Genomic DNA, 21,810 nt, shown 5'->3' on the forward strand with positions numbered 1-21,810 from the left:
GGGAGCTGAATTCCGTCTTACCATTTATATTCTATATTGTGTGTGAAGCATGACCAAAAGCTTCACTTTTCTGTTGTGCAAAAGTTATACGAAAAGACAGGTTCACTTTAGAAAAATACAGAAAAAATACGGGCACTCAAAGAGGAGCCTTTATTTAATGAAAAGGCAACAGCCAACATGTTTCGACAATAACTGGTCTTCATCATTTCTCGCCCTGATGAAGCGCAGTTATGGTCGAAACATGCTGGCTGTTGCCTTTTTAACCCATTTAGGACCGAGGCTGATTCTATTAAAGAAATGGCGTCTAAATCCTAACAGTTTTCTGAAAAACCTACAGTATTATGTTTCTATGTCGGCGGTGCTCAACCTTTTTCATGTCAAGGACCCTCAGAATGATCTGTATGTGGCTGCTGACCCCCCCCCCCCCCCCCCCCCCCTCCCCCCTTTTTACTCTCTTAGTCACTTTTATATCTCCGGTTCTTCCTGTCTCCCTGTTCACTTTGCTGGCAAAAAGAATCCTATGACAACCACACTAACTCATTGTTTCTCATTGGAATTATAGACTCACTAGTGTTGATTTTGACAGTGATTTAGTTTCAGTCATAGTCTTTTGAATAAAGTTCCATTTAGTTTTTGTCATATTCTAGTCATCTGAAATGTTTAGTCGACTAAATATCATGGTTTTAGTAAACTAAATCTACAGTTGATTTTATTTAAAAAAAAAATATTTTGGTGGGCCTTGATGGCATCATATATATATATTTTTTAATACTGCATAATTTTTATCCCAGGATTTTGCAACCCATTTTTTCACAGTGTCAATTATATAATGTTATCCTAGGCGCTTACACTTCCTCTGCCAACCTGGGTGGGCAGCGGACTGACCTCATGCTTCCTTCTATGCATGAGGAGTCCAAGCTGCTTCTTTTGACCTGACAGGGGGGGAGTTTCCCCCGGCCGGACGTAGCGCCTGGAAGGAACACATTATTCCAGTGCCCATACCCGAGGCGGGGGTTGGCGATAGAGCCTTTCTGTGTGGAGTTTGCATGTTCTCCCCGTGTCCCCCAGGGTAGATACCCTCACAAAAACATGCAGTAATCCTGGTCTCTAAAACTACCTCCCCCTGGCCAGCCGGGGCGCCTGATGGAGGGGAAAGGAACTGGTCTGAATAACGTGCCCCTACCACGCGCTACGTCCGGCCGGGGAAATTCCCCCCTGTCAGGTGAAAAGAAGCAGCTTGGACTCCTCATGCATAGAAGGAGGCATGAGGTCAGTCCGCTGCCCCCCCCCAGGTTGGCAGAGGAAGTGTAGTGCCCAGGATTACATTAGATAATTGGCACTGGGTGAAAAGAAAACTGGGTTACGAAATTGTGGGATAAAAATGTATTTAAAAAAAAGGAACACATTACTTTCCCCTCCATCTGGCGACCAGGCCAGGGGCCAGGGGCCAGCCGGGGTCTCCAGATGGAGGGGAAAGAAAGGAGCCTCCTTGCGTCACTACCTTTTTATATTAATTGTCTCCACCAGGCCGAAAGCATCGGGAGAGAGTATGTTTTGCACTCCGTCCATGTGTGTATGTGTACTGTATATGTCCGTCCTTCCGTCCGTCTGTTACCAGCTAATCTCCGACACCGTTGGCCCGATCCATGCCAAACTTTGCACACACACTCCCTGGATGCCAACGACGAACCTTTGCCCCAAATATTCCACAACGGCCTGTTATAGCGTCACCATGAGGCCGACTTTGGCAAAACACATTCCTGTAGATTACTCGTACACATTTTATCCATACATCACACAATTCGGTATACACTACTCCATAGTCATGTGATTGAAGTATATTTTCTACTTCAAGTACACTAACTAAAACTGGACTAAAATAGAGACAAAAAGGCTGAAGGAGATTCTCTATACTAAATAGCAAACTCCAGGAAAAGTACCAGGCAATGGCATCAGACGATCGGATGAAGAAACACGCAGGCAGAGAGTTGGACTGAAGTGTTGAATTGACCATTTATTGCAACCGAGACCAAAAACAGCAGAGCTTCCCCGTAGGCCCTTGTCAGCCCACGGCAGCATAACCACAGACTGACCGTGCGGTCAGCCTGCCCAACAAGCCTCCCTCTTTCACTTACAATGGGACATTTTATACAGAGTTCCATCAAACAGAGGTGTTTCTGGGGTGTTGCATACAGAGTGACGTCTGAGATTTAATCAACTGGCCACTTGGTTTAAACAATAGAATGCTAATTCCTATCACACCCAGCCGAGCCAGGCTACTTCACTATGCATGATGGCTTCAGCTAGAAACACAGACTCCAACATTGACTTTAGCACAGAGTACCATTTGGTCATGAACAAGCATGGATATAGTATACAAATTATTGTCCAATATACGACATGATCAACACGGATCTGCACCATTTCCCATCTTCCATCCTGATTGGCTATAAAGATTGGCTTCCAAAGCTCTCATGATTGGTCCGTTTCGAACAAAATGCCACAAATCAAAACAGTGTGCAATTTCTGTGAAATTATACACACACATTTCCACTATAGGCCGAGGATGACATGCTCATTATTTTCAAAATAAGCCTCACGGTGGCGCTATAACAGGGCAGTTCCTGTTTTGACCTATAACTGCATCGATCTGTGTACAACGTATGTACTATGCACACTTCCTAGAGGCCATGGAAAAATGAAAGACTGACACTACAGACCTCAATTCAATTCAGTACTAATGGATGATAATTTGCGTGCGTGGCTGCGTGCACATGCTTGTGACCACTGGCTCATCCTCCCAAAGCCACTGTCATGACTTTATTAGAGCCATACATCACTGACACAGCACATGCTGACCCTGGGTGTGTGCCAGTGACCGAGACATAGAGACAGATAGAGACCATTTGTGTCAATAAACGACTTGGTGTAGGAACAGAGAGATCTGCACATTATATATATGTGTGTGTGTGTGTGTGTGTGTGTGTGTGTGTGTGTGTGTGTGTGTGTGTGTGTGTGTGTGTGTGTGTGTGTGTGTGTGTGTGTGTGTGTGTGTGTGTGTGTGTGTGCGTGTGCGTGCGCCAGTGGTGGAAAATGAAACCAAATTGACCCGTATGGGTCCATTTGGTTTCATTTTAGGCTCTCGATTATTATTATTACATTATTGTTCATCTTTACTTGTATTTTGATCAACGTTTGAATCGTGGACAAAATCTTAGCCAATGACAACAAAATATGCACGCACGCACGAACGCACACACAATATATCAATGTGCTGTGTGATAATTTGTTTATTATATGGTCTTGTTTTGCTAACTAGGGACGTACTGGTCACGTTTTATTTGATTTTGAGACATGCCGATACCGATTTTTTCCCGATCCGAACTTTATATTTTATACAATACTTATGCCATGTGAGAAATGCATGTCACTCTAGTCTAGTCTGTTGCCTTTCAATTATTCAAAGGCAAACATATGTGACTACTTGTATTAGAACTATAGAAGGACTGTCATTGTGGATCTTTTATTTTTTTCATGTCATTTGATCATAGCAAAAACTAGACTCTGAAGGAGTAATATTAGAAAATGTGTTTTACATATATTTACATAAAGAGCAGATGTATGCACACTCCTCTAGGGAGTGTGCATGCAAAGTTTTACACAGATCCGTGCAGTTAGAGGTAAAAACACTAATCGGACTGTGATAGGGTCACCGCGAGGCTGAGTTGAAAATGTTCAAGTGGCATTTCTTCCTCGGCCTAGTGGGAATGTGCGTGCACAATTTCACAGAACTCACACGATGTGGGGCATTTTGTTTGAAACCCTTACACTCTCTCACTCCCCTTCCCTCGCCCACTCCCCCCCCCCCCCACCTAATCCTCTCTCCCACTCTGTATCTCTCTCTCTCCATTGTAGATTTTGACTGCAATTTTCTATTTCGTTTTTCATAATCTTTTTTGTCAGAAATGTTTTAGTGTTTAGTGTAGACGTCACAAACCATTGTCGCTGGTCCATTCATGCAGTCCAGGTGACACATGGGGTCTGCTGAACTGTCAACTGTGACCTTGCTATGGAAGGAACTCAATATGTCAAATGCTTCATCCTTATCTTTGTGACTAGGTGTGTCTTTGTGACTAGGTGTGTGTATTTGTGACTAGGTGTGTGTATTTGTGACTAGGTGTGTCTTTGTGACTAGGTGTGTATTTGTGACTAGGTGTGTCTTTGTGACTAGGTGTGTATTTGTGACTAGGTGTGTCTTTGTGACTAGGTGTGTATTTGTGACTAGGTGTGTCTTTGTGACTAGGTGTGTATTTGTGACTAGGTGTGTCTTTGTGACTAGGTGTGTATTTGTGACTAGGTGTGTCTTTGTGACTAGGTGTGTATTTGTGAATAGGTGTGTCTTTGTGACTAGGTGTGTATTTGTGACTAGGTGTGTCTTTGTGACTAGGTGTGTATTTGTGACTAGGTGTGTCTTTGTGACTAGGTGTGTATTTGTGACTAGGTGTGTCTTTGTGACTAGGTGTGTAATTGTGAATAGGTGTGTCTTTGTGACTAGGTGTGTATTTGTGACTAGGTGTGTATTTGTGACTAGGTGTGTATTTGTGAATAGGTGTGTCTTTGTGACTAGGTGTGTATTTGTGACTAGGTGTGTGTCTTTGTGACTAGGTGTGTCTTTGTGACTAGGTGTGTATTTGTGAATAGGTGTGTCTTTGTGACTAGGTGTGTGTCTTTGTGACTAGGTGTGTGTCTTTGTGACTAGGTGTGCGTCTTTGTGATAAGGTATGTGTCTTTGTGACTAGGTGTGTCTTTGTGACTAGGTGTGTATTTGTGACTAGGTGTGCGTCTTTGTGACTAGGTGTGTGTCTTTGTGACTAGGTGTGTGTCTTTGTGCCTAGGTGTGTGTCTTTGTGACTAGGTGTGTGTCTTTGTGCCTAGGTGTGTGTCTTTGTGACTAGGTGTGTATTTGTGACTAGGTGTGTATTTGTGACTAGGTGTGTCTTTGTGACTAGGTGTGTCTTTGTGCCTAGGTGTGTGTATTTGTGACTAGGTGTGCGTCTTTGTGACAAGGTGTGTATTTGTGAATAGGTGTGTCTTTGTGACTAGGTGTGTGTCTTTGTGACTAGGTGTGTGTCTTTGTGACTAGGTGTGTGTCTTTGTGACTAGGTGTGTGTCTTTGTGACTAGGTGTGTGTCTTTGTGCCTAGGTGTGTGTCTTTGTGACTAGGTGTGTGTCTTTGTGCCTAGGTGTGTGTCTTTGTGACTAGGTGTGTATTTGTGACTAGGTGTGTATTTGTGACTAGGTGTGTCTTTGTGCCTAGGTGTGTGTATTTGTGACTAGGTGTGTATTTGTGACTAGGTGTGTATTTGTGACTAGGTGTGTCTTTGTGACTAGGTGTGTATTTGTGAATAGGTGTGTCTTTGTGACTAGGTGTGTCTTTGTGACTAGGTGTGTATTTGTGACTAGGTGTGTCTTTGTGACTAGGTGTGTATTTGTGAATAGGTGTGTCTTTGTGACTAGGTGTGTATTTGTGACTAGGTGTGTATTTGTGAATAGGTGTGTCTTTGTGACTAGGTGTGTATTTGTGACTAGGTGTGTGTCTTTGTGACTAGGTGTGTCTTTGTGACTAGGTGTGTATTTGTGAATAGGTGTGTCTTTGTGACTAGGTGTGTGTCTTTGTGACTAGGTGTGTCTTTGTGACTAGGTGTGTCTTTGTGACTAGGTGTGTATTTGTGACTAGGTGTGTATTTGTGAATAGGTGTGTGTCTTTGTGACTAGGTGTGTATTTGTGACTAGGTGTGTGTCTTTGTGACTAGGTGTGTCTTTGTGACTAGGTGTGTATTTGTGAATAGGTGTGTCTTTGTGACTAGGTGTGTGTCTTTGTGACTAGGTGTGTGTATTTGTGACTAGGTGTGCGTCTTTGTGATAAGGTATGTGTCTTTGTGACTAGGTGTGTCTTTGTGACTAGGTGTGTGTCTTTGTGATAAGGTATGTCTTTGTGACTAGGTGTGTATTTGTGACTAGGTGTGTGTCTTTGTGACTAGGTGTGTGTCTTTGTGACTAGGTGTGTATTTGTGACTAGGTGTGTGTCTTTGTGACTAGGTGTGTGTCTTTGTGACAAGGTGTGTATTTGTGACTAGGTGTGTGTCTTTGTGACTAGGTGTGTGTCTTTGTGACTAGGTGTGTATTTGTGACTAGGTGTGTGTCTTTGTGACTAGGTGTGTATTTGTGACTAGGTGTGTGTCTTTGTGACTAGGTGTGTGTCTTTGTGACAAGGTGTGTATTTGTGACTAGGTGTGTGTCTTTGTGACTAGGTGTGTGTCTTTGTGACAAGGTGTGTATTTGTGACTAGGTGTGTGTCTTTGTGATAAGGTATGTGTCTTTGTGACTAGGTGTGTGTCTTTGTGACTAGGTGTGTATTTGTGACTAGGTGTGTGTCTTTGTGACTAGGTGTGTCTTTGTGACTAGGTGTGTATTTGTGAATAGGTGTGTGTCTTTGTGACTAGGTGTGTATTTGTGACTAGGTGTGTGTCTTTGTGACTACGTGTGTGTGTCTTTGTGACTAGGTGTGTGTCTTTGTGACTACGTGTGTGTGTCTTTGTGACTAGGTGTGTGTCTTTGTGACTAGGTGTGTATTTGTGACTAGGTGTGTGTCTTTGTGACTAGGTGTGTGTCTTTGTGACTAGGTGTGTGTCTTTGTGACTAGGTGTGTGTCTTTGTGACTAGGTGTGTGTCTTTGTGACTAGGTGTGTATTTGTGACTAGGTGTGTGTCTTTGTGAATAGGTGTGTCTTTGTGCCTAGGTGTGTGTATTTGTGAATAGGTCTGTCTTTGTGACTAGGTGTGTGTCTTTGTGACTAGGTGTGTGTCTTTGTGACTAGGTGTGTATCTTTGTGACTATTGTGTGTCTTTGTGACTATTGTGTGTCTTTGTGACTAGGTATGTGTCTTTGTGACTAGGTGTGTCTTTGTGACTAGGTGTGTATCTTTGTGACTATTGTGTATCTTTGTGACTATTGTGTGTCTTTGTGACTAGGTGTGTGTCTTTGTGACTAGGTGTGTCTTTGTGACTAGGTGCGTGCGTGCATGCGTGCGTGTCCCCAGGGGTATATAAAATGCAGTCGTGCGTGTGTGTCCCCAGGGGTATATAAAGATGCAGTTGTGCGTGTGTGTCCCCAGGGGTATATAAAGATGCAGTCGTGCGTGTGTGTCCCCAGGGGTATAAAGAGCTGTAGTGTGCTTGGCCCTCCTTTGTCTGCCAGCGCCATGTCACCGTGTCATCACATGCACACTGAACAGCGACCACCTCTCTCTTTCTCCCCGTCCACGCACCACCTCTCTTTGACAGCTCTGACTCTCTCTACTGTTTTCTCATAGGCTATACTTCCTCTCCATCTCAGCAAAGTCTGCCTTTATTTCTCTTTTCCATTTTCCTCCAACCTTCCCTTCCTCTCACAGAAATGCAAAATGTATGTTTCACTGTTAATTCACCTTTTTAAGTATTACCTTTTTTGTTTCTCTCCTGCTTTTGTCCATCTGTTATCCTCTGTCTCTTGTTCCTCGGTCTCTCTTGCTCACTTTGCATTGGCGAGTGAAGCTGAATTGAAGCTTTCAGTTCTCAGTGGCACGCGCCAAAGCTTACATGCAATGGGATTATCTGGTTTATCTGATTCATAAGGTGCCACGATAAAACTGTGCGACAGTGGCTCAGCCACTTGAGAACCGGAAGGTTCCCAGTTCGATCCCGGTTTCCCCAAGTAAGAGATAGTGTATCGAAGTGTCCTTGAGCAAGACTCTGAACCCCTTTGCTCCCGATGTGCAGGTTGGTGCCTCGCATGGTTTCCTCTGCCATCGGTATATGAATGTGTGTGTGAATGGGTGAATGTAATGCACAAATGCACAATAAAGCCCTTTGGATAAAGGCGCTATGCACCATTTACCAGCTGCTGTCACAAAGTTTCCCAAGGGAAGAAAATTAGAAAAAAGATGAGTGATAGTAGACATCTTTATAAAAACATTTTGTGAAGAAAGCTAGTGGTAGCCTTTTTTTTTTGCAGATTTGACACACATTTTGCAAATGTCCCCTTATTAAGTGAGTGAGTGACCAGTGCACTTCCTTATTCAATTTCTTTCAAGGTGTATAGTGAAATTGCTTTTTTGGGCATTTTATTTTGAAGTTTCAGCCTCAGGCGGCGGGATCTTAGTTTCTGAACCAATCAGAGCGTCGCATCTCTCCAGGCTATGGGATGTAGGTCCGTCTCATGCACGGACACATGCATGCATATACCGGTATGCAGAGTTGCAGAGTTTGTTTACAATGTGAGGCTTTTTTTAACCTGTACACCATTTTATTTTGAAGATTCAGACGGTTTCAGCCCAAGGGGCCAGCTAGGCACTCCAATGTTGAAGCGCTGGGCCCTAGTGGTAAGAGGAAGGACTGCAGGCGGACCCGTGGATTCATGACGAGGAAACCCCGTGCAGCTGGGCTTTAACATTGAGCGCTCGTTTGCACTTCCGCATTTGACCTCCAAATTTTGGAGGTCAAATGCGGAAATGCGCCCAAAAAGGCGGAAATAGACGGTCCCTCCGGCGGCTTCAAAACGCCACTGAGCAACTTCCACTGACATGAATAGCGGAGGGGGCGGAGCTTCGCGCCAGTTCAGTCTCTAACTCTCTATCCTTTTAATAGTGTTATAATAGTGTTATAGTGTTTCAGCCTGAAACACTGGCTGTGAAGTTTCTGAACCAATCAGAGCGTCGCATCCCTTCAGGCGATGGGATGGTAGCTAGGGACGGTAGCTATGCTATATGCAGGACGCATGGAGTGCGTGTGTTTGTTTACAAGTCAGATAGTCGGCCAGCTGCACCAGTTTACTGTTATGTGGCTTATTTCTACCCTATAATGTTTTCAGATACATGTTGTAGGGTGATGATTAAGTACTACACTGTCTGGATGGTATCTTGAATGGGAATAAAAACAGAGGATTTCTGTAATCAGTATAGCAGCTGTGTTGGACAGTGTTGGACGGACGTGCAGATATGGGGAATCAAACGGGTGAGCTTTATTTTTATTGGCTTTTATCGATCGTCATCACGCAGTACGTTTTAATTTTAAGGAACTGATTAAAATTTGATTCTTATGGACTTGATATAAAAGTATATACACAAAAATGAAAATGTACCCCTTTTTATGGTCTAAAAGTATGAAAAACATGTTTTTCATTTCACTACGCCTTTAAGTTTAAAACGAGTAATACACTGTCTGGATGTCATCTTGAATGAGATTAGAAACAGAGTATTTCTGTAAACAAAACCACCTGTGTTTGGAGGACATGCAGCAATGGACTGTTTTGGGTGCAGCTTGCTGTTAAGAGCAGTAGTGGACTAAAGTAGCTCTTAACTCTGACAGGCCCTCAATCATCTTCCCACACACACACACACACACACACACACACACACACACACACACACACACCCTCCTGAACTGCGTCACTGTGGAGTGTGAGTGAGGGTGATATGAGGGCTGTAATTATGGGTTTGCTCATTGTCCTGTTAGCTAGCACAGTGGTTCTCAACCTTTTCAGGCCGTGACACCCCCCTCCCCCCCCCCATAATAATAATAATAACAATAATCATAACTGAACAGGGGACCCTCAAAAATGTTCATATTATTTGAATGGAGGCATTGCATTCAGTTTGACTCGGTTCCACAGATGAACATTGTGGAAAGGCTGCTGCTCATTGTCAACACGGCTGTTACATTAAGAGGGTTAAGTCGAGCCTCCTGATGTGTGCATTCCCCTGCCATGTGTGTCTAACCAACGAGGAGCTCGGTCTCTGCTCAATTCAAATCATCATAACTCTCAACCCATTTTTAAGCGGTTTGCTTTGTGTGAATTTAGAACAAGTCAAGATTTACCGTAGCTAAATTATAGATAGATAGATAGCATATACTTTATTGGCAGTTTAAGAAAATTACAGAAAATGACATAATTAAAAAAAAAACGCCAAATGGACTTAGACACAAAAAAGCCTTCGCTTGTTTCCATTGTGGTCCACTTGGTAACATGAAACTATACACATACATACTGTACAGACAAAACAACCATGGAACAAATAATAAATAATCCTTACTGTATATATAAGGCTGGGAGCTATATATATACATAGGACAAGAGGTACCCTGAGAGAATAGTCCTGAGCATGGGAGATGGGCTATCCAGGGTCGGAAGCTAACTATGACCAGTGAGTGTGTAGATGGAGCCATGATTTCAGGTCAGGTTATGATATAGGATACTTTGTTAACCCATTCTGACCTGAGATCAGATTAAAAAAATGTCTATTACATCCTGACAGTTTCATTATTAACCCATTCTGACCTGAGATCAGATTCTAAAAGTGTCTTCAATTTAAAAAAAATAGCAGACCTACAAGCTCGTATCGCGCCACTCGGTGGCGCGATACGAGCTTGTAGATCTGCTATTTTTAAATAGCTAAAGCATAACATGATGCTGACACCAAAATGGGTGCCCGGTCAGAATGGGTTAAATAGAAAATGTCATACCAAAACAACTGATCGGTTTATACAACAGATCTTCTTTTGGCAACTCGGGCATCAATTCCGAGTTATGGCATAATGGCAATCCTATTATGGCGGTTGATGTTGTTGATGTATAGGCCCCAGTGGCCAATCCATGGTCGTTAAAAGTTGATTTCCTCGTATTTCTAGTTTATTTAAATAATGTCATGCAAATTACTCCACTGCATAGCCTATACTGCAGGCCTGGTTGACTGGATTTAGAAGATATTTTGATACTCTTGCTACTGAAACAATTGATTATTAAGAGAAATCCCGTCATTTAACGTGCATCTCTATGGGAGAGAAGGACAGCTTGCCCTGTCTCCTCGCTGCTAACGTGCCTATTGGACAAGGACGGGTTGGGGAGGGACTTAGTGAATGGCTAATTGGGTTGTGATTTATTTTATACTATACAGTAACAGGAATGAAGCCTTGTGTCAGTGAGTGATGTCTTCCCCATCAAAAACCAAAACCGGAGGGACTTCCGGTAGGATGGCGGAGGAAGGAGCTGCTTGATTAGTGAGCTCCCCAAAGTTGGGCATGATAAGTTAAAATAACCACGGAAAAACAGATTCAAAATGGAAAAGTTATGACACGAAATGAGTGGTGAACAACAAGGAAGCCGTAGGATAACTCGAAGTTATAGAGCAGATAAACAAACTAAAGAAAACGACGACGGGAGTGGAGTGAAAGAAAACACCGACAGCATGGCGGAGGACTGCGCCGAAGTCATACGAGCCGGGCTCGCTGAAATCACCAAAGAGCTAAAGACTTTTAAAGAAGGCATACAACAGGAGCTGGCTAAGTTTAAAGAAGAAATGAAGAGGGAAATGAAGGAAGAATTCACAAACTATCGTGTAATAGTGGATCGGGAGCTACAACGACAAGACGAGGAGGTGACGGAGCAGAAGACGAACATGGCCGAGGCGCAGACACGGATATCAGAGGTGGAGGACTGGAGGACGGGAGCGACCGAGGCCATGATGACACTGGTGGACCAGATTGAACAACTACAAGAAAGGCAACTGAATGCTGACGCCAGAGCAAGACGGAATAATATCCGTGTATTCAACTGTCCAGAAAACAGCGAACAAGGGACCACTGTAATTCAATATTTGGAACAGCTGTTTCACACAGAGCTTGATTTACCAGCAGGGACTCAGCTCCAGCTGCAGAGGGCGCACCGTGCACTGGCTCAGAAACCTACTCGCCCGTCTGCAACACCACGATCCATTGTGGCAAACTTTCTTCAATTCGAGACGAAGGAATTGGTGCTGAGAAAAGCCTGGGAGGCGAAAATACAAGTAGGAGACAAACAGCTCGGTTTCGATCACGATTACCCACCCGAAGTTGTGAAGAAGAGAAAGGACTATATTCCGTTCAAAAGAAGGTTGAAAGCAAAAGGAATCCGGTTCCAGACGCCGTTCACGAAGATGAGGATACAGTGGCCTGACGGTGAGAAGACATACAGAAGTGCGGAGGACGTTGCCCAGGCCATGGAGGAGAGAGGCTATATGGAAGGAGAATACAACCGCGACTCGGCAGCGGGACCCGGCGCATCGGCGGAGGTGGATGCGGAGGGCTCGGGAGTCGCGGGGGTGGAGAGAGAGCGGCGACGAGCTGAAGGGGGACAACGGTGGGAACCGGAGTGGAGGAAGATGGAAAAGAGGCGAGGAGCGGCGTGGAGAGCTAAGGACAACCTACGAATGTTTATGAGGAAATAGGCTGGGAAAAGAGGTAACATAGAGTTGGGTTGAATGAACGAGGGGGGTAAATAGGCGAAGAAGGACTTTTTCTGTTTGGTTTTATTTTTTAAGAAAGAAAGAAAGGAAGGAAAAGAAAGATAAATGGATATACAGAGGATACCATATATATAACAATTTGGTTCATTTCTAAGTAAGATTGAAATCCCATATATATTGTTTTATTTGTACATAACCAACGCTTTGTAGGGAATATGTTATCTTGGGCTTCATTGATATTTAAATGTACCAACTGGAGGGGTTTGCTTAATTAGGTAGGGAATGGCTAGGCACTGGGGAAACTCACAGGTTGAGAGTAGTACTAGTTTGTCTAGAGAGGGGCCCCCGTGCAAGACGGGGACTGTCCCCTCACCCCTTTATGAGGGTTTAAGGGTCACGGATGTTTTACATCGTGTTTGGAAGCTATGTGTGTGTTTAGTGTTTTATGTTTTTGTTTTATCGACAAGCGGATGCAAATACTGTAATGTAACTAGGCAGGAATCAAATATGAAGGGAACCATAAGGAATAACAATGTCTAATAAGTTGGGGATAATGTCGCTGAATGTAAATGGGTTGAATTCACCAGTTAAGAGAAAAAGGGTCATGACAAAATTGAGAAAAGAAAAAATGCAAGTCTTTTTTCTACAAGAAACTCATCTAAACAAAACAGAACATGATAAACTAAAAAGGTTTGGTTATAGGAACTCATATTATAGTTCATACAAAAACGGGAAGAGAAGAGGAGTTATAATACTAATAGCTAATACAGTCAACTTTGATTTTGAAAAGGAGATTAAAGATAAAGAAGGGAGGTACATTATTGTGAAGGGGAGAATAGATAATGAACCGGTAACTTTAGTAAACATATATGCACCGCCAGAAAGTGACAAGAAGTTTTTTAAAGACATGTTTGACGTTATAGCTGTGGAAACAAAGGGTATTTTGATTGCAGGAGGGGACACAAATGTGGTTTTATCTGATAAAAAAGATACAACAAGTAAGAAAAGAAGCAAGACACATTTAGCTAAGTTTGTAAACGCATCATTGAGTGAGATGGGGCTGGTAGATATATGGAGGAGACTCCACCCGACAGATATGGACTTCACCCATTACTCCGCTGCACATAAAGTCCACTCTAGGATCGACCAATTTTTTGTGAATAAGGGGGATAGTTACAGAGTTAAGGAATGTGAGATAGGAGGGGCAGATCTATCGGACCACAACCCACTGTTTTTGAAAATTGGTTTAAATAATAGGAAGAGGCAGACAGCATGGAGACTTAATATGGGTATGTTGAACAGTGAAGTGAGAAAAGAGAAAGTCAGGACAGATTTAAGTACATACCTTGAGGAAAATAACAATGGGGAAGTGGATCCGACTATAGTATGGGACGCTATGAAAGCTGTCATGAGAGGTAAATTGATAGTGGAGACTGCATTAATGAAGAAGGCTAAACTAATAACTTATAAGAAAAATAATGAAGATTTAAGGGCATTGGAACAGGAATACCAGATGACAAAAAATGAGGAAATATATAAAAATATTAAAGACTTGAAAATTAAAATAAAGGAGGCCCAATTAGACGAAATTGAAAGGAAAAGTAAATATGTAAAACAAAACTATTATGAGGCCGGGGCAAGGGCCACTAAATTATTGGCTAAACGTATGCGTAAGCAACAGACATTGAGCAATATTAGCAAAATCAGAGATCCTAAAACCAAGAAATTAGCAACTGAACCAGAGGAAATAGAGAGAGTTTTTAAACAATATTATGAGGAGCTCTATACACAGCCCGAACAGGCAGAGGAAGAAGAAATGAAAACATATTTAGATCAGCTGGACCTGCCAAATATAGGGGCAATGCAGAACCGTAAAATAACGGCTAATATTACGGCAGACGACATTATGGAGGCAATTAGTTCCTTTAAAAATAATAAATCACCAGGAAGTGATGGGTTCCCTGTGGAGTGGTACAAAATGTTCAGAGAAGAGTTGATACCTATGCTGATAGCATCCTTTAATTGGACCCTAAACAAACATAAAATACCACCATCTTGGTCCGAAGCAATAATCTCAGTGATACCAAAGCCGGGAAGGGATAAAGAGCAATGTGGGAGCTATAGACCCATATCCATTTTGAATGTGGACTATAAAATTTACACCAAGATTATATCTAGAAGGTTAGCGAACATAGCCAACGAGCTTTTGGACGAGGACCAGACAGGCTTCATAGTCAGTCGTCAAACTCATGACAATGTAAGGAGAACTATACATGTTGTAGATCAAGCACAGAGGACTAAAACAAGCACTCTATTAGTGAGTGTTGATGCAGAGGCTGCCTATGATAGGGTCAATTGGAGGTTCCTTTACGCTGTATTGACAAGATTTGGGTTCAATAAGAAAGCATTACAGTGTGTAAAAACATTATACCAACAACCTACGGCTAGAATTAAAGTGAATGGGAGCTTGTCTGGGAAATTCAACCTACAACGATCGACTAGGCAAGGATGCTGTCTTTCGCCTACGTTGTTCGCGTTTTTTATTGAACCCCTAGCACAAGCCGTGAGAGATAATGAAGGTATACAAGGGGTGACGGTAAACGGTAACGAACACAAGATAGGACTTTTTGCCGATGATGTAATTGCCTTCCTCCAGAAACCAAATGACTCACTCCCCATTTTAAGCAAGGTATTAGAAGAATTTGGTCGTTTATCAGGGTACAAGATCAACATAGCCAAAACACAGATTTTGGCTTTAAACTATGCTCCAAATCCAGCTATAAGGGGAGCCTTCAACTTTAATTGGGAACAAAAAAGTATTAAATATTTGGGTATAAACATAACAAAAAATCTGTCCACACTATATAAAGCCAATTACGAAAAATTAAATCAGGAGATAAAAAAAGACATTGATAGATGGGCTACTTTGCCACTAGACCTGAACTCAAGGTTGGAGGCAGTTAAAATAAATGTATTATCCAGATTGCTCTTTCTATTCCAGTCCTTGCCTGTAGAGGTCCCACAAGGGCAATTTATTACATGGGACAGAATGATCTCTAGGTTTGTGTGGGCCGGACAGAGGCCAAGGGTCAGATTTCAAACCCTTCAACTCCCAAAGGAAAGAGGGGGTATGAGTCTTCCCAACCTAAAAATGTACTACCATGCGGCCCAGTTACGGTATGTAGGATGTTGGTGTAAACCAGATTATATAGCAAAATGGAAAGATATGGAAAAAGAATTCAACAAACATCCTATTCAGAATATTATAGGAGACAAGGAGAAGTTTAAGAAAATAAAACACAGTATAGATCCAATCACCCTATTTACACTGGAGATCTGGTTTAAAATAGTAAAAAATTATAAGTTAGAAGAGGATATAAAGATTTTAAAATGGATGGCATTTGATAGTTTATTTAAACCTGCAGGGTATGATAAGGAATTTAAAATATGGAGTAATAGAGGAATGACAGCATGGTGTGTTTTGGAGAAAAATGGTACATTGGAGAGTTTCACGGATTTGAGTGTTAAATACATGTTGGATAAACATGATTTCTTCAGATATTTGCAACTAAGGGATTATTACAATAAGGAAGTCAAAGGGAGGCCCTCCATAGAAGTGAATGGTATTGTCCAAATCATTAAAAATATATACAAGGGGAATAAGATTCGAATTATATCAGCATTATATACAACTCTGATGAGTGGCAGTCATTCAACGGAATACATTAAAAAGAAATGGGAAGCAGAACTAAACATAGAAATTACAGAAAAAGATTGGACACATATGTGGAGTATGCACCAATCAACTACCAATTCACGGATATGGAGGGAATTCTCTTGGAAAAATCTATGCAGATTTTTTATAACACCAAAAATCAAGAGTAAACAGTTGAAGCAACAGATACAATGCTGGAGAGGTTGTGGGGATGTAAATGTGGATCACTCACACGTGTTTTGGAAATGTCCCAAAATGGATGATTTTTGGAAGATGATACATGATCAGATACAAAAAATATTGGGATATGAGGTGCCTATGAAGTGTGATGTTCTGTATTTAGGAAACTTGACGGGGGGTAAGATTCGAGGAGAGGATAGATACTTGATAAACATTTTGTTGGCGGCAGGAAAGAAAGCTATCACAAGAAAATGGGGACAGATGGAGCCTCCAACACAGGGGCAATGGGAGGACTTGATTCAGGAGATTCATTTCATGGAGAAACTGACACATCGTCTGAGACTACAGGAAGAAAAAATGGAGGACAAATGGTATAAATGGACAGTATTTAAGAGTATGGGGGAATGAGAGTCAATAGTAAATGCCTAGATACACTTATGTAACCATTTTGAAATGCAATGCAATGTCGATGTCTTTTTCTTTTTTCTGTCCTTTTTTGTTTTGTTTCTTTCTTTGTATGTTTGTGGTGTTGTTGTATACTGTGCGTTTTTTGTCTGTCCTGTAAAATTAATAAAAATTTAAGTTAAAAAAAAAAAAAAACCAAAACCGACAGGGACCAGTGGTACTTAACCCATTCTGACCTGAGATCAGATTCATACGAGGTTTCCACCGGACACACACTGGTCTGATGAACCCATTCTGACCTGAGATCAGATTCTAGAAATGTCAGTCGCTCTTCGATTTTTCAAAAATAGCAGACCTACAAGCTCGTATCGCGCCACTCGGTGGCGCGATATGAGCTTGTAGATCTGCTATTTTTCAATAGCTAAAGCATAACATGATGCTGACACCAAAATGGATGCCCGGTCAGAATGGGTTAAATAAAGTATCAATACTGCAATATAGACATACTCTCTACTAAAAAAGTAAAAGTACAAACATATTGGCATTACAATTTTACAAACCTGTAGATCTATTTTCAAATACCCAAAATTAATATAGGGCTGATGTGGTTAGTGTATGTTTTGTTTTGTAATAATAATCAAAACTAATTTTCAAATCAGTGCATTGTGGAGTACAATATTTGGATCCAAGATGTAGTGGAGTAGAAGTAAAGTACAGTAGTAAATGTACTTCATTTCTTTACACCACTGACGGGGACAATGGGGACGTTGATGGGTAATATATATATATATATATATATATATATATATATATATATATATAGGGACTGTATCTTGCCACCCTTATCCCTTATCCCTAAACGTATTTGCTATTTTTTACTATTACTATTAAAAAAAAAACCTTTTAAAATAGTTCAAATAGCCAATCTACAAGCTCACAACGTGTCGATGTAGATCACCTAGTTGAACTATTTTAAAATGTTTTTCTAAATAGTAAAAGATGGCAAGTATACGTGTGGGGATAAGGGAAAAGATAGGGCCCAGACTGTGTTATTTAGTGAGCCTCCTTAGTGGGGATAAGGGAACCAGATAGGGCCCAGACTGTGTTATTTAGTGAGCCTCCTTAGTGGGGATAAGGGAACCAGATAGGGCCCAGACTGTGTTATTTAGTGAGCCTCCTTAGTGGGGATAAGGGAAAAGATAGGGCCCAGACTGTGTTATTTAGTGAGCCTCCTTCGTGGGGATAAGGGAACCAGATAGGGCCCAGACTGTGTTATTTAGTGAGCCTCCTTAGTGGGGATAAGGGAACCAGATAGGGCCCAGACTGTGTTATTTAGTGAGCCTCCTTAGTGGGGATAAGGGAAAAGATAGGGCCCAGACTGTGTTATTTAGTGAGCCTCCTTAGTGGGGATAAGGGAAAAGATAGGGCCCAGGCTGTGTTATTTAGTGAGCCTCCTTAGTGGGGATAAGGGAACAAGATAGGGCCCAGACTGTGTGTTAGTGAGCCTCCTTAGTGGGGATAAGGGAAAAGATAGGGCCCAGACTGTGTTATTTAGTGAGCCTCCTTAGTGGGGATAAGAGAACAAGATAGGGCCCAGACTGTGTTATTTAGTGAGCCTCCTTAGTGGGGATAAGAGAACAAGATAGGGCCCAGACTGTGTGTTATAGGGGATTCACACTATGGTCCCGGGTGCGCACTCGGGACCACTTGGCAGATGTTGTGGTAGTGTGAATGATGCGTACCGTTCCCGGGAGCGGATTGCCCAACCGTCCCGGGACCGCATGGGGGGCGGGTCTCTATTCAGATACGGATCGTTCCAATGTGAATGCATGCGTACCTAAGGAAGGAAGTGGACTGTTTTTTTTTTAAGAACGTGACATAATCTCTAGTCGACAAGCCAAGCGTCAACAAAAAAAAAACACACAGCCGCTGCACAACGCGTAACAACAGCTCATTTCTCAACGCCGCCCGTCTCCTGTTGAATCTGCGTATACGCGCAGCACCGCAGTACGCGCTGATCTTATTACACGTGGCTCTTGGGCTTTGCTTGGCATAGTTTCCAAAGTAAAACAAAATAATAATAATGCTAAAGTAGAATCCATAGCAAACTAATATCAAACACGACACTGGAGCACAGAACTGACTGACACAGTGAATAGCAGCTAGGCTGACAGTATAGTAGTATAACGGCAAAGAGGCAATGCAATTCAGTGTGTCTGGATTTATTTGAGACAATGTCGCACAGTTGATGGTCAGTGTCCGTGCGCGCCAGCCATCAGCCGCCAGCACACCGCCATCAGGAGGATTAACCCATTCTGACTGGGCACCCATTTTGGTGTTGGCATCATGTTATGCTTTAGCTATTGAAAAATAGCAGATCTACAAGCTCATATCGCGCCACCGAGTGGCGCGATACGAGCTTGTAGGTCTGCTATTTTTGAAAAATCGAAGACACTTTTAGAATCTGATCTCAGGTCAGAATGGGTTAATAATGAAACTGTCAGGATGTAATAGACATTTTTAGAATCTGATCTCAGGTCAGAATGGGTTAAAGTGTGTTATGCAAGTGTACCCGGGTGCGCTGTTGAATCTCGGGTAATGTGAATCATGGCCATCGGGGACCAGGCAACCATATTCGGAAACGGTTCCAATGAAACGGATTCAGTCCGTCTCAGTGTGAATCCCCTATAAGTGAGCCTCCTTAGTGGGGATAAGGGAACAAGATAGGGCCCAGACTGTGTTATTTAGTGAGCCTCCTTAGTGGGGATAAGGGAACAAGATAGGGCCCAGACTGTGTGTTAGTTAGTGAGCCTCCTTAGTGGGGATAAGGGAACAAGATATGGCCCAGACTGTGTGTTAGTGAGCCTCCTTAGTGGGGATAAGGGAACAAGATATGGCCCAGACTGTGTGTTAGTTAGTGAGCCTCCTTAGTGGGGATAAGGGAACCAGATAGGGCCCAGACTGTGTGTTAGTTAGTGAGCCTCCTTAGTGGGGATAAGGGAACAAGATATGGCCCAGGCTGTGTGTTAGTGAGCCTCCTTAGTGGGGATAAGGGAACAAGATATGGCCCAGACTGTGTGTTAGTTAGTGAGCCTCCTTAGTGGGGATAAGGGAACCAGATAGGGCCCAGACTGTGTGTTAGTTAGTGAGCCTCCTTAGCTGGAGGACTCGCTCTGGAGACAGAGAACCAGTGCCAGGTGTGATGATGGGACACCAGGTTTTGGGCCTGATGAATTGGACGGGAGACAATGGAGGATAGAGTCGACTGTTCACTTTCCAACCCCTTCATATTGCCTTTTCTACCTCCAAATGTTTGGTGTGTGTGTGTGTGTGTGTGTGTGTGTGTGTGTGTGTGTGTGTGACTGTGTGTGTGTGTGTGTGTGTGTGTGTGTGTGACTGTGTGTGTGTGTGTGTGCGTGCGTGCGCTCACGCGTGCGTTCGTGGTGTCTCTCTAAAAATATAATAATTGCATTGTCTGTTCATACAGTACAGTTATATTTTGTTGGCTAAACATCACAACGAAGCATTGTTAACCATTTCCCCCGCCAAAAAAACGTATAGCCTGCGTTATTTGTCGGGAAGCGACACTACCAAAATACGTAGCCTATACGTTTATTCGGTTGTATAAAAGTGTTTGATCCAATCTAGTGGAAAGGCTACGCACATTAGCTTCGGATGGCTATCTGTTGTTAGCTTAGACCCTGGGCTGAGCCATCTTCATTGTGCCTCCTTTAGTCTCGAAATCCCCCTCCGAGGCGGCATTTCTGGTCAAAACAACGCCCCTTGCACAGAACCTAGCGGTTGCAGTAATGGCGCCGGCCTATGCTTCTTCTCGGCTTGTGAAACAATAACAATCGATCCGACAACACACACACACCATTAAGCTGACACAACATCCGGTCGCGGTGTTTTGGATCTTCAAAATAAGGGTTGCACGGGGCGATATCCTGGCACGTTATAAATGAATCCCGGTGAGTTAAGGATTAAGATGTCCTGAATGTTTGAATTGCTGTTATCCGACTGTTTACATTATAACCTTTTCACATCGATCCACAGTTTACAATGCTTTAAAGGATGCTTTAAAACGCACCAATACATACGAAATAGATGATGGGAGGTGTACAGTTCCAGACTCTATCTGGCATTTGTAGATTGTGGAATTGTCACGGTGGCAGAATGACTGAACCCAAATGCAGAGGCAGAGTAGTTTCAAAAACAGTTTATTTAAGCAGAAGGCAGCTTAGTTTACGGCAAAGTAAAAATGCCAAAATGCAGCAGTAACTCAGGAGAGCCAAACTGTTCAAAAACGGGGAAACTAGGAAATCCAACAAGGTCAAACTAGCCAAAGGCACAAAACATATAGGAAGTCAAAAACCTTACGAGAACAAGGACAATCCAGGTACAGGAAAACACCAACATGGAACACCAGACAATGGATTATGTTCCGACAGTGTGGTTTGAGTCCAGTCTTATAGTGAGCAGGTTGATTGTGGAAGTGTTCGCAGGTGTGTATTGTGGGCGTGGCCCTGCTGGGCTGGGGATGGCGTGGGAACAGGTGTGTGACAATGAGTGTGCGTGTGTGCGTGCATGTGTGTGTGTACATGCATTTGTATCCTTTCTCTATAACACCTGTGTTTGTGACATGACATTGGCACGCATCTATATGCATAAAGGTTAAAATCACCGCTATACTGCATGTGTGTGTCGTCTCCAGGTGAGCCTGATGCACAACGGCTGGCCGGTGATCTCGGCGTTCGCCGGCGACCAGGACGTGACGCGCGAGGCGGCCAGCAACGGCGTGCTGATCCAGATGGAGAAGGGAGACCGGGCCTACCTCAAACTGGAGCGGGGCAACCTGATGGGAGGCTGGAAGTACTCCACCTTCTCCGGGTTTCTGGTGTTCCCCATGTAGCGGACGACGACGAGGAGACATGGGGGAACAAGTGGCCCGGAGGAGGAAGAGGAGGAGGAGGAGGAGGTGACGATTGAAGGGACGCTTAAAGGATTCAGGAACTGGAGAAGACTGATGGAGACGTGATGGGGAAGGGGGGGGGGGATGATGAAGAGAGAAGTTGGTGGATTGTGGGGGGGAGGTGTGGGGGTGACGATGGACTTCTGCTTGGATGCTATACGGAGGAGAGAGAGAGGAGGAGGAGGAGGAGGAGGAGGGAGGGAGGAACGGACCTGGATTGAT

General features: G+C 43.1%; 1 protein-coding gene across 1 annotated transcript in view; it reads left to right on the plus strand.

The window, feature by feature from the left end:
* The window catches only part of cbln1 (cerebellin 1 precursor), a gene marked incomplete at both ends in the record, with an annotated part of 38,357 nt that extends 16,829 nt beyond the window's left edge, over positions 1-21,528 (plus strand). Inside the window, one exon of the mRNA XM_083762995.1 lies at positions 21,331-21,528. Coding sequence (XP_083619121.1) covers positions 21,331-21,528 — 198 coding nt within the window. The remainder of the gene's footprint in view (positions 1-21,330) is intronic.
* Between the last annotated feature and the right edge of the window lie 282 nt (positions 21,529-21,810).

This window comes from Protomyctophum parallelum (assembly GCF_964188405.1).
Source record: "Protomyctophum parallelum genome assembly, chromosome: 4".
NCBI lineage: Eukaryota > Metazoa > Chordata > Actinopteri > Myctophiformes > Myctophidae > Protomyctophum > Protomyctophum parallelum.